The 13,456-nt window shown below is 32.3% G+C and overlaps 1 protein-coding gene across 1 annotated transcript; it reads right to left on the reverse strand.

The window, feature by feature from the left end:
• Window positions 1–3,725: 3,725 nt before the first annotated feature.
• On the reverse strand, window positions 3,726–6,305 carry LOC109164597 (secoisolariciresinol dehydrogenase-like). The gene is made up of 3 exons (XM_019313112.1): window positions 6,252–6,305; window positions 5,103–5,140; window positions 3,726–4,592 (listed from the first exon to the last, which is right to left on the reverse strand). Exons 2-3 carry the CDS (start codon window positions 5,123–5,125, stop codon window positions 3,815–3,817), a joined length of 801 nt encoding a protein of 266 aa, XP_019168657.1. The 5' UTR covers window positions 5,126–5,140; window positions 6,252–6,305; the 3' UTR covers window positions 3,726–3,814.
• Window positions 6,306–13,456: the final 7,151 nt, after the last annotated feature.

A 13,456-nucleotide genomic window follows, 5' to 3' on the forward strand; every position in this document is an offset into this window, starting at 1 on the left:
TTTGTTTGGTGTATTAAACACCAACTGACACTACAGTATATCCAAACCGACACTGCAGTTATATCAAAATGATACTGTAGTTATAGTGAAATGAAACTGCAGTGTATATAAACTGAAACTGAATAACATTTCACATATTTGAGTGTATATTGTACAATGAAGCTGTAATTATATCAAAATGATCATGTAGTTGTGTTTTAATAAAACTATAGTGTATATAAAATAAAATTAAATAACATTTTCACATATTTGAGTTTATAAATATCGAATGAAACTATAGTTATATCGAAATGAAACTGTAGTTGTGTTCAACTGAAATTGCAGTGTATACAAAATGACACTGAATAATAGAGTTACTTTTTCTAAAAGGGTGCGAAACGGCAGAAATAATCACTGTTAATTTTCATTTAAAAGAAAGTCGGCTCGCCCTAGAATTATGCAACTCAACCCACCTTTTACAGTCTTGTGGACCACGTTGGCCTAACTTTAAAAAAAAAAAAAATTATTATTCTACATTCAAATAATTTAATCTAGATAATATTAAATTTTCTATGTTTAAAAATTAAAAATTTACATTTTTAAGATTTTAATGTTATATATATATATATATATATATATATATATATATATATATATATTTATTTATTTATTTATTTATATATAGAAGGGGTTCCTGTGCGGTTGAGGGTGACATGTGCAGTTGTGTGGTGAAAGAAGAACCATTGATTTTACTTAAATCAACGTTTAGATTACCAAAATTAATTAAAAAAAAAAACGTGATGGCCTTTTGCTAATTTTTTACATTTAGGTCAAATGTCAGGTGCATGATTTTTGTGAGTAAGGTGCGTGAGTTTTATATATAAGGTGCATGAGTTTGTGCTTAGGGTGCGTGGGTTTGTGTTTAAAGTATGTGGAGTTGTGTACTTAATGGTAGTAGTTGTTGGAATTTAAGGTGCGTGAGTTTTTATGCTTAAGGTGCGTGAGTTTTGTGCTTAAGGTGCGCGTGTTTGTGCTTAATGTGAGTAGTTGCTGAAACTTAGGTGTGTGATGAGTTTCCTTCTTAATGTGCGTTGTTTCCATCTTAAGATGCGTGATTTGTATGCTTAAGGTGCGTCACTTATGTGAAACTAAATTGAACCATTTTTAAAACCTTAGATGCGTGATTTGTGTTCTTAAGATGCTTTGTTATGTGCTTAAGGTGCGTGGTTGGTGTTCTTAAAGTACGTGATTTCTGTTCTTAAGGTGTTTTATTTGTGTGCTTAATGTGCGTGTGTTGTGTACTTAAAGTGCGTCAGTTTAATGCTTAATGTACGTCCAACCGCACGGGAAGCTATTCCCGCACCTGATCCCTTCCCCCCCCCCCCCCCCCCCCCCCACACACACACACATATATCTACAAATTTAATAAGAGCGAATAATGTTAGGCCCTTAACTGGAACAAAAAAAAATGTCGGTACTAATTGTTTCTTAAAATGAATGGTTCATATTATTTTGATTTTAGTATCTTTTAATGATTTTCCTTATTTACCCTCTATTATATTATTTTCTTCTCTTAAATAACCCTAAATTCCGTTAGTTTAAACTTTAGTAACGGAATATTCCGTTAACTATTTATTATTCTTAACATACTCTTAATTTATATAAGGTCTTAGGTTCGAACCCCATCCCAAGTATAGTTGGCATAATTGTTAAACATATATTATGAATTATGAATATTATATTTGTATAAAATACTTGATAAATAAATAAATAAATATGTTATTTATTTATTTATTTATTTATTTATTTATTTATCAAGTATTTTATACAAATATATTAATATTTTGTTCAATACTTTCACATGATTACCTACGACACACATCTCACAACACATGAAACATGTAGGGAAAAAACTACCACTACTAAATATCAATAGGTGTTTGTACGTTAAAGAGTTCATATTACAACTAAAATCTTAGTCATATACACAGCAAGGCAAATCTAAAACTTCCTACACCCTAATCTCATTGCATGATGAATCCCTCTATGCTTCTACCAGTAACCTAATTGCACATGACACACTACCAATAAAAAAAAAAAAGAAAAAAAAAGGACATGTACTGAACTCTATGTTCATAATTACTAAACTTCATATTCATAATTATTAAACTCTATATTCACAATTACAGAACTCTATGTTCATAATTACTGAACTATATGTTCATAATTATAAAGGTATATATTCATAATTTTTTAACTTCATATTCACAATTATTGAATTTCTATATTCATAATTAAAGAACTATATGTTTATAATTATGTTCACAACTCTATGTTCATAATTATAAAACTATATGTTTATAATTTTTGAACTATATATTCATAATTATGGACAATTTTAGAACCGTGTCCACCTTGCAAGGTGGACACGGTTCCACAACATAATTTGCCCACTTTATTGCTCTTATTACTTAAATTAAAAAATAAATTAGTAACTACAACAAAAAAAAAAAAAAATACGCATTTAATTAATTTAGAATTAGATGTCTCACAACACATGAAACATGTAGGGGAAAACTACTACTACCAAATATCAACATGTGTTTGTAAGATAAATAGTTCATAGCACAGCTAAGATCTCAGTTATATACACAACAAAACAAATCTAAAACTTCATACTCCATAATCTCATTGCATGATGAATCCTTCTATGATACCACCAATAACCCAATTGCACATGACACACTACCAATAACAAAAATAAAAAAAATAAAATAAAGACATGTACTGAAGATGAAAACAATAACAATGCTACCCAAAAGAGAATTAGAAAAATTTAAACCAAAAAGAGTATTTATTTAGACTATCGCTTTTAGACTTAGTACTTAGATTAACGTTATTACAAAGTTGCAAACATTTATTTTTGTGACAGTTATATATAATCAACCTCTCATATATTATCTTGCATTTATATACATTAAATTACCGATTTAAATAAACAAATTCAACATTTATTTACTTATGCATGAACATCTTCTATATAATATTTCATTAATATACTTTGAAATACTTATTTAAAAACAAGTATTGAGCATTATCCTATTCACGCAAAGCGCGTAGAAAAACTAATTAATATATATATATATATATATATATATATATATATATATATATATATATATATATGAAAAGCTCGTAGGTCAACCCACCAACTTGCACGGGTCAAGTCCGCGAGACCCGTATTTTCGCAAACTAAAAATTTTAGGTCCTAATACGCTCCACAACAAGACAATATAATTTAAAGCTAGCACGCGGGCTTCGGTCTACCTTAACATTTCACTACTCATTGATTTTCTTATTAATATTTTGAAGTAAAATTTAAAATAAAAATAGCATTATTCATATAATTAATTTGAGCTACAAAATAATTATGAACTAAAATAACAATTAATTAATTTAATTTATGAATATTTAGAGTCCAAAACATTACAGATCCTTAGCCATAACATTATTTGTTTGGAGTGACGAGGGAAATTTGCAAGTACTAACAAGGAAGTGTACTAAATAAATTTTTAGCTAACATAGATTGTTCATACGAATCACAACTTACTAGCTCAAACATTGAATGTCAATATGTCGCCCCTCTTGGGGAGTCCTTTTTTTTTTTTTTTTTTTTTTTTTTGAAGGGTGAAAAGGAATGAAAAAATTAAATGTGAGAATTGAAAATAATCAACTTAAAAGACTAATTTGAGAACAGACAGCCCTAATAAAAGCATAGCCAACTTATTCATTAATCCAGAAATAAAACGAATAGACACCACATCAAAGTGTCTATTTATTTGTAAATACATAAATTTGGATTGACAATCGTAAATCCCTCATCAACAACAATGTTTTCCCCATTCAAATACCTCGATTCATCACTCGCCAAGAAAAGAGCCGCCGCCGCCACATCCTCCGCCGTCAGCTCCTCCACTTTGAACGCGGAATAAGCCTTCCCCATTTCATCCTCATCCGTCATGTCAAAGAAACCCTTCGCCAACGGCGTCGTCGCCACCAAGTGCGGCGACACGCAGTTGACTCGAACTCCGTACCGCCCCAGGTCAATCGCCGTGTTCCTCGTAAGCCCCAGCACGCCGTGCTTCGAGCTCGTGTACGCGTGCGACGCCACGCCGCCGGTCACGGCGCACACGCTCGCTGTGGTAATTATGCTGCCGCGTCGGTTCGGGACCATCACGCGCGCGGCGTGTTTGGTTCCCAGAAACGCGCCGACGAGGTTTACGCCGACGACGCGCTCGAAGTTGGATTTCTCGTCGCCCAGGATGCTGGGTCGGTTCAGTCCCGTGATTCCGGCGTTGTTGTACATGATGTCGAGCTTGCCGAATTTTGAAACGGCGGCGTTGACGGCGTTTTCAACGTCGGATTCCTTCGTCACGTCGCAGCGGACAAAGGTGGCCGACGACGCGGTGTCCAATTCGTCGCAAACTTTTTGCGCTAAATCATCTTGAATGTCCGCTATCACCACCTTAGCTCCATGCCGGGAAAACAGCCTCGCTGCCTTCTCGCCGATGCCGCTGGCGGCGCCGGTGATGAGCGCAACCTTTCCTTCTAGCCTAAATAGGAAATAATGTATCGATATATATATATATATATATATATATATATATATATATATGAATTTCACAAATCAAATTTAGAACAATATTATTAAGGCTCAATCTCATCGTGACATCATGAGTTTATTCCACTTTTTATCCTATCATCCTGAGATTATTTTCACATTTGGTCTCACGATGTTAAAACTTTGTCATATTTAATCTTTCAACTTATTTTCTGGTTGTTGATAGTCAAATTTGTACCTCTATGTTATTGAACATGATTACATATTAGTCAAACGATTTATCTTAAATGTTGTTATTTTCTATGATATTTTTTAATTAAAAAATTTGGTCACTGCTTATCAAAAATTAGACCATAAGACAAAATGAAACAAAATTTTAAGAATTGAAGGATCAAATGTGAAAATTTAATAATTAGAAAAACGTTGAAATGATTCAATAATTGTGAAATTAAAAATGGAAAAACTTTGACATCATATTTGGGAATCATAAAGGAAACTATACCTTCTTGCAAGGACTGAGGCCATTGATATCTTCAACCCCTAAAGCAATGAACTATTAAAACCAGAGAGAGTCCTCCACGAATTTAAGAACTCACGAAGGTAGAGCTAACTTGTTGCTCTTTTCATTTATTATAACACAACATATATATACACACTTGAAGCAGAAATATGATCTTTATGTCATATTTGATCAATTTCGTACTTTAGTTGAGCGTTCTTTTAATCATAACATCAAGTTCATTCAATCTGATCTAGGGGCTGAATATAAGAAATTACATTCTTTGTTTGTGCAAGTATGCATTAATCATAAGCAGTCATGTGCATACACTCATAAGCAAAATGTGTGTGTTGAACGGAAACACAGGCACATTGTCGAAATTGGGCTCACTCTTGTGGCTCATGCCTTTGTTCCGTCTCGTTTTTGGGATTTTGTTTTTGAAACTACTGTTTATTTGATTAATAAAATGACTTTCAATGTCTTAAACAATTCTAGTCCTCATCATATGTTGCACAAGTCTCCTCCTATCATATTCTTTCTTTCGTGTCTTTGGGTGTCTCTGTTATCCTCACTTAAGCCCATATACACAAACTTTCCAAGGCAGAGATTTCTGGCCTTCTAATTGATTATCCCACATTTTGATTATAGATTTAAAAGAACAAAAACCTAATTTGAAGAAATATGTGCGCAAATTGCTAAAAGAAATCACATATTACTTTAAATTGGAGTGCAAAACCTAAATTTTCAATTTTACCCTTCATTTTAACACAAACTTAACGCCAATGCTAATGGATGACCATTTTGGCTTGAAATTCAAAAGTCAGAGGACCACTTTGAAAAAATTAAAAGTCAAGGGACCAATTTGAGAAAATTAAAGGTCATAGCTGGAGGACCATTTTGGAAATTAACTCAATAAAATATATTGTTAGAAAAAGTGAATAGATAATCACAGCTCATCCATAGAAAAAGAGAACAGATAACTCTGGTGTCTCTGGTTTCCGCTTCAGAAACTAGCCTGGCCGACTAGTTTCCGGTTGTGGGTTTTCGTCTCCATACCCGAAAACCATCTTAGATGGCCGAGATCTGTCAGATCCGTCACCGGAGAAAAAAAAAATCATAATTGAAAAAAAAAAAAAGAAAAAGGAAACATACCTTGCTTGGTAGTAAGAAGATGATGACAAGAAGATGAAGAAGAAGAAGCTGAGAGCAAATGAGGCGTGTTCTGTTGGTAAAGAAAGACATGGAAAATGACTTTTCAAACAAAAAAAAAAAGGGAAATCATTTTTTAAAAAAACATGTCTATTTTTTATTGGCCAAAATATTATTTTCTATTGACTTTAAATTTTCCTCCTTGCCACTGAAAACTCGAAAAATGATTTTCAAAAATCATTTTCCGAGTTTCCAAACACACCCTTAATAAAAGTGACTTATTGATTTTATTCGGTGCATCATTTTTTTTTTGTCAAAAATAAAAACTAAAAAAAAAAAGTTGGGTGAATTTCGGGGATAGGGGCATCCTCAAGTTTCTTTCCCATTATTTTGTAGGTCCAATATACTCCTCATCAATCTCTATCTCACTCAATCACAAAATTATTTTTCACATTAGTTTGAATTTTTTTTTTTTCAATTTTTTGTGAACTTACCATTTTACGAGTTTTAATAAAAGCGATATTGACTCTTTGTACTTATGGTAAGAAAATAATCTATAAACAAATACTACATTGGGATAAGAATCAGTAGCATTCAAAAAACACAAACATAAAGAAGTCTGTTCTCTTACGCTACGTTGCTGGAACTTCATTGTCGTTTGCATACAATGTATTTTGAGAATACGTGCAAAGATGCCACCTATATGGTACATGTTTGCTTTACCATATTAATTCATATATGTTTTAAAGAAAATTATATTGTACCAAGTGGTTAGTAGTTTATTGGTATTTGATTGTTCTTTTATGTGGGAGGTTTAAGGTTCAAGCTTTAGTGTAGGTGTATATTGGTATGTTGATGTTTTCATTGTTACGTAATTTTTTCCGAATAAGGTTTAAATAGGATACTGAATTGCACACGATAATGTAATTAGGTAACTAAATAAAAAAAATTACAATTGAATCTTTAAACTAACCCATTTATTATAATTCATCCAATTTGCAAGTCTTTTCTCGTTTCTAATAAGTCACCTAAATTTAAAATATGAATAAAATGGTTAAATAAGTCATCAAATTGCACACACGATAATGCAATTATGTCACCGAACCAAAAAAATCTACAATTAAATCCTCCAACTAATCAATTTCATGCAATTTCTTCAATTTGTAGGTTTCTAACAGATCAACCCAAATATTAAAATATTTTTTAAAATATTATTAAAAATAATTATTTAAAATTAAAAAAAAAAGGCGTTTCTGGCCATGGAGATGAAGGGCCCTTCGTCTCCATGGCCGGAGACAAAGAAGGTTTCTTCGTCTCCGGCGGGGACTTTTTTTTTTTTTTTTTTTTTTTTTTTTTTTTTTTTTTTAATTTTAAATAAATTTTTTAATAATATTTTAAATTTGGGTTACCTGTTAATTAGAAACTAGAAAAGCATGTAAATTGGACGAATTGTATGAAATGAGTTAGTTTAAGGATTCAATTGTAGTTTTTTTTAAGGTTCAGTGGCCTAATTGCATTATCGTGTGCAGTTCGATGACCTATTTGACCCTTATTCTTTTTTTTTTAGTGGAGAGATAATTACTATTTGAGAATATATATTAAATAAATTATAATTTTGTGGTATAATTTATAAATACATAAGAAAGATAAATCATATTATGAAGATTTATATAACAGATTCGGTCGATAAGGTATTAATTGTTACACAAATTTTAGTATTATGTTGTATGAAGGGGTTTATATAGCACGATAATGTCCTTAATACTTAAGTTACATGATGTTCATACTATATAAATCAAACTTTAATTAAATGGCTCAATTCCAATTAAGGTATGAAATGGATTATAGTTCAAGTTACATGATGTTCATACTATATAAATCAAACATTAATTAAATGGTTCAATACCAATTAAGGTATGAAATGGATTATAGTTCAAGAGAAAGTAAGCCATACTAACTTGTAAGATTGTGTGATTACTAAATTAACAGTTTGGCCAACTTAATTGAAATATCCCTTTTTGTTCATTTTTTGCAATAATGTTTTGTTCATTTTTTGCAACAATATTTTGTTGCAACAATTTTGTGCAACAGTGCTATATAATCATATTTGCAAGTCGTGCAATTCTAAAATAATGTTACAATAATAATAACAATAATTTCTTCTGATAGCCAAAAAACAACAATTTCTTTTTTTTTTTTTTTTTTTTTTTTTTGAAAAAAGGTGGCACGTGAGAATGAAAATCTTCCTCTTGATGGGATAATTTGTCGACACATTACTGTGGACCATGGTCCATGTAGCATCACGGATAAAAAGCAAAACGATGTCGTATTATTTTAATTATATTTTAGTTTCATTTGACAACACTACTTTGTTTTTTTTTTTTTAAAGTTTATTTTTCACACACTAGTTTCATTATAGCGACACTAAAATATTATTTTAATTCGAATACAATTTCATTTAACAATATATGTTATTATATGAGCTCTATTTTTTTAATTTCGTTTTCCGCACACTATTTAATTATATTAACGCTAAAGTATAATTTTAATAACACTTTATATTTATTTGACAATATATGTTATTTTAGGAGTACTGCATTTCAGTTTCATTGTTCATGTACACTAGCTAGTTTTATTATAGTAATACTAAAGTATCATTTTAATTATATTACAACTTTATTAGACAATATACATTATTACATGAGTTTTATTTTTTAATTTTATTTTTCATAACAACTATTAAAATATCATTTTAAATTAAGATTTTCCCTAATAATATATATTATATATTATATATTATATATTATATATTAGGGCCTTAATTAAGTGGTGCAAGTTGACTAGGCTTATTAAGTGGTTTGGTTGGACTTAATAACTAGTAGTTGTTAGTCAATCAAACTCTGTGCCTAATATAATCCTGGATTGATGGGATACAGGATGATTGATGTTAGCACATTCAGTTACGGTACTCAGACTGCTCAGTAGATACCAATACACCATCTAGAGTTCTGAGTCAGGTCTAAGGCAAAACATGGCTAACGGTTTACCATTTTGAGGCAACACAACAGGAACATCAACTATGACTGGAGATCAACACGGCTACGCTTCCGCTATCATACGAGGTCAGGTTTCTCGTATATAGAGCTGTCGAAACGGTCTCGCGGGGCGGGACAGGCCAAAAAACACCAAAGCCCATCCTCGTAGCGGGACGGGCTAAAAAGCCCGCTGGCGGGGCGGGCTAGCCCGCCAATCAATTTTTTCACTGTGTTATTTTTAAAAAAATAAATAAAAAAATCAATGTACAATATCCTTAAAAAAAAAAAGAAAAAAAGAATCACTGTATAGACGTACAATACACTAACACAGTAACACTACCTAGTATTGTATTCCTATAATAAATCTATAATCTTATAAGTTATAACACACTAACACTATTACACAAATCAAAATAACATGTATTAAATACTAAATATATATGTATTAGCAGGTCACGGGTTTAGCCTGACCCGCCTCGCCTGGACCCGTGACCCAGGCGGGACGGGCTAAAAAGCCCGCCTCCTGGCAGATCAAAATTTGAAGAACCCGTCCCCTACCTACGGCGGTACGGGACGGGTCGACCCGACGGGTAAAACCCATTTTGACGGCTCTACTCGTATACTATAGTTCAGTATAGTTAGATTATTGTATATCTAACATTTGGTATCAGAGCCTTTATAATCTCTGTCTGGTTGATTGTTTTGCCTAAAACAAATTTCATATACATCAAGTATTGTATATGTTTTAGTTTTCAATTACATTCATTTTAATTCTTTGTTTGAAAGAATTAGTTGTAATTGATTTGGATGCCTGAACTTTAATTATGAGCATTAAGCACAATTAAGAAAGCCTATTAAGAATGCCTACTGCCATAATTTATTTGCAAGCAAGTAAGGACGCCATTAAGCACGATTATTTCAATTTCCTTTATTTTGGAATTAAATATATATATATATCGTGATTCTTTTGGAACACTGCCGCGGATTTGTTCAATTTGGGGCAAATATTAAATTTTAATTTGTTATGTTTGAATTTTAATTTAATATTGAGGTTTATATTAAATTGTCTGAAGTATTGTAATTTATTTAGAATGAGTTAATAATATATTAATATGAAAATCCAAGCATGATGCGTATATTTATTAAATAATTATTTTATTGTTATAATTGTTATAATTATACATTCATAATAGCATGAATTAAGGTTGGATTTAGAATATTATTAACTCATAAATTTATTATTAAAATATCATTCATTTTTAGATCCTTAGGTCAATTTTAGGTATTATGGCCTATTAAGGTAGCTTGTTTTGGTTTCTCATTAAGTTTGAGCACATTTTAGTATTATGTGTCTCTGGAACTTTAGAACCTATTTTGAACAAGTTATTCAGGACCTATCTTGGGTCATTAAAGTGTGGATCCTACCATTTTAATTGATATTTTAATAATAATTATAGCTCCTTATAACATGTTTATTAAGTTTTAATTATTACTAACTACCATATTTTGGTATTCATCGTTGGTAATAATATTAAGTTTTTGGTCTATTTCAGTACTTAGTCTATTTTTTTATTCATGTTATAATTCACTTGGGTCATTGAGGTTTATGAGCCTAATTTGAATGATTAAGTGCTATAATTATTGTCTTGACCTGTTTTGAGACATTAAGAATTTAAAGATTTAATTGTTTTTTTGGCCATTAAGAACTACAACTATTGTTTAAGTTGATTAAATTTTAATCTATCAATAGTTTTCAGGGCCTTAATAATAATATTAAGTCTTTAATTTATGGCACAAGCAATATAGTTGGTATATTGTCAGTATAATGGTAAATTGGTTATTACCTAACTTCAGTCTCCCTAAGTATCATAATAGTCATGGTTAATTATTATATGGTAAATTGAGATTTGTATTTGGCATCCCTTAATTACAGTTTTGCCTTTATTGTAGTTATTATTAATTGGCATCATTAATCACTGTTATTAAGTTTAGGGGCTAATCTCATTTATTACCTACCATAATAATTATTATTTCATGGTAATCTGCTATATTTGGTACATTGACATGATTACCACTTCATTTTACATGACTATTATATTAATGTTGTAATTAAGTCCTATCAATAAATTTTTTAACGTACCATTGGACGCTGCATCGAGTTTATTGACACCGATAGTGAAGATTGGGAGAATTCTGGAGTATTTTCTTCTCTTGTGGATCGTCATCGTTGTTAGCGCAATGGGCAGATGCGGTTTGCATCATTAAGGTTAGTCATTAATTATCTTTTATGCTTGTTATTGATAATTAGTGCTACAGTTACAGTTAACCGCTAATTTGGACTAGTCACATATTTTATCTTTAGAAAAATGAAAACATTAAAAGTGCATTATCATATCATTACTAATGTTAATAGTGATTATAATGTTATTTATTGCTATTAATAATTAGTTAATTAATGATGACATTAATATTGTTATGGTATTCACTTATGCACCTTGAACTGTTTCCAAATAAATTCATGTGACAATACTCCAGTTCAGAAAATAATTTTCTGGACATTAATATTTTTCAGACTTCAAATTTTATTAAGTTTTCAAAATTTTATCCGAAAACATTTATAAGTGTTAGCGGTTTTAACCATTGTTTTTCCATATTTAGTCTCCTACTTAATGTGATAATATTATTATGGCTATTTATTGCTATTTTGGTTATTTGCAATTTTGCCATTAATAATTGATGGTTTTTGAGTTTTCGGGCCCAAGGAGGTCCAACACAACCTTTAGCTGGAGGATACACCTTTCAATAAAAAGCTTGCTAAAATAATATGGGCTCGATGATTTTGACGTGGAAACCGAAAGGAAAACCACGGGCCTTTTTGGGCGGTGCCAAGCCTAACTCCACTATGTATTTTGTAGGTGTCTTGGTACATACTTGTAGGGCTATATCTATACAAAGTGTTGTGCTTCTAATAATATAGCAAGAATAATAGAAAGAAGAATGATGGAATGGTGTGGAAGAGTCCTTCCATGTGTATAGAGTGAATGGATGGAGTCTTCTTGAGAGAGTCTTTGTGGAAGAGTGATATGTGATCTTCTAGCATGTAAGGAATAGTGCTTGGGAGAGTCCTCCCATGTAGATGAATGAGTGAATGGTCCCTTTCTTCTTTTCTTCCCCCCTTCTTATAGCTAGCTCCTCAAAAAGTGTCCGTTGGGGCATTTAGTAGAGGATTTATGGGTGGTTTCAAGAGGGTAGTGAATAGGTGTTTATGTTAGGGGTTATGGATAATAATAATAATAATAATAAGATGGGGTAATAAGTGGGAGGTTAGGAATGGTGGGGTAGTAAATAGGACTTTAAGGGTAGATAATTAGGAATTTAATAGGGGCTAACGGCTAGTTTTAGGCCGACCCTCTACCCATGCCGATCCCACACTCGCGCCGACTCCCGGGTCGAGCCGACTCCTCGGCCTGGCCCGTATCTCTTTTGGGCTTACTCCATTTTCCTCTTGGGTTTTGCTTCTTCTTCTTGGGCCCCGAGCCCACGGGGTTCACACCCCATCAACTAGTCCCTCACTTTTCTATGTCTCGCGCTTAGCAAGGCATGGAAAAGTATACTGTCTTGCCTCAAAATTTCCTTTATTAGCCCCATCGATTTTTTCCGACTCTTTATTCAACATTCTACACGACTCCATCCTCATGACTTCTCTTTGTTTGCCGTATGACCGACTGCTTCAGCGGATGTGACCTTCTGGCTCTGAGCCCCTTTTTTTTCGGCTGTAACTTTTCTTTCTTTAATAAACTTCTAAGGGTTCGGACCCTCAATTCCTTCTTTATTCGCCGAGTCCCTCAGTCGAGGCGGCTCTTCGGTGGTAGCTTCTTTTTCCTGTAAGAAATGCTTAGGGTCGGAACCCTTGTCTCTTTTCTCTTTTCTTTAGAAACGTCTAAGAGTCGGAACCCTTGTTTTTTTTTCTTCTAGAAACGTTTAAGGGTCGGAACCCTTGTCTCTTTTCTCTTTCCTCGCCGAGTCCCTCAGTCGAGGCGACCCCTGTAGGATTTTCTTCGGAAACGTCTAAGGGTCAGCGCCCTTGTTTCCTATTTTTTCTCGCCGAGTCCCTCAGTCGAGGCGACCCTTTAGGCTTTTCCTTTTCTCAGAAACGGTTTAGGGTCAGTGCCC

The sequence above is a fragment of the Ipomoea nil genome, unplaced genomic scaffold (genome assembly GCF_001879475.1).
Source record: "Ipomoea nil cultivar Tokyo-kokei standard unplaced genomic scaffold, Asagao_1.1 scaffold3069, whole genome shotgun sequence".
Taxonomy (NCBI): domain Eukaryota; kingdom Viridiplantae; phylum Streptophyta; class Magnoliopsida; order Solanales; family Convolvulaceae; genus Ipomoea; species Ipomoea nil.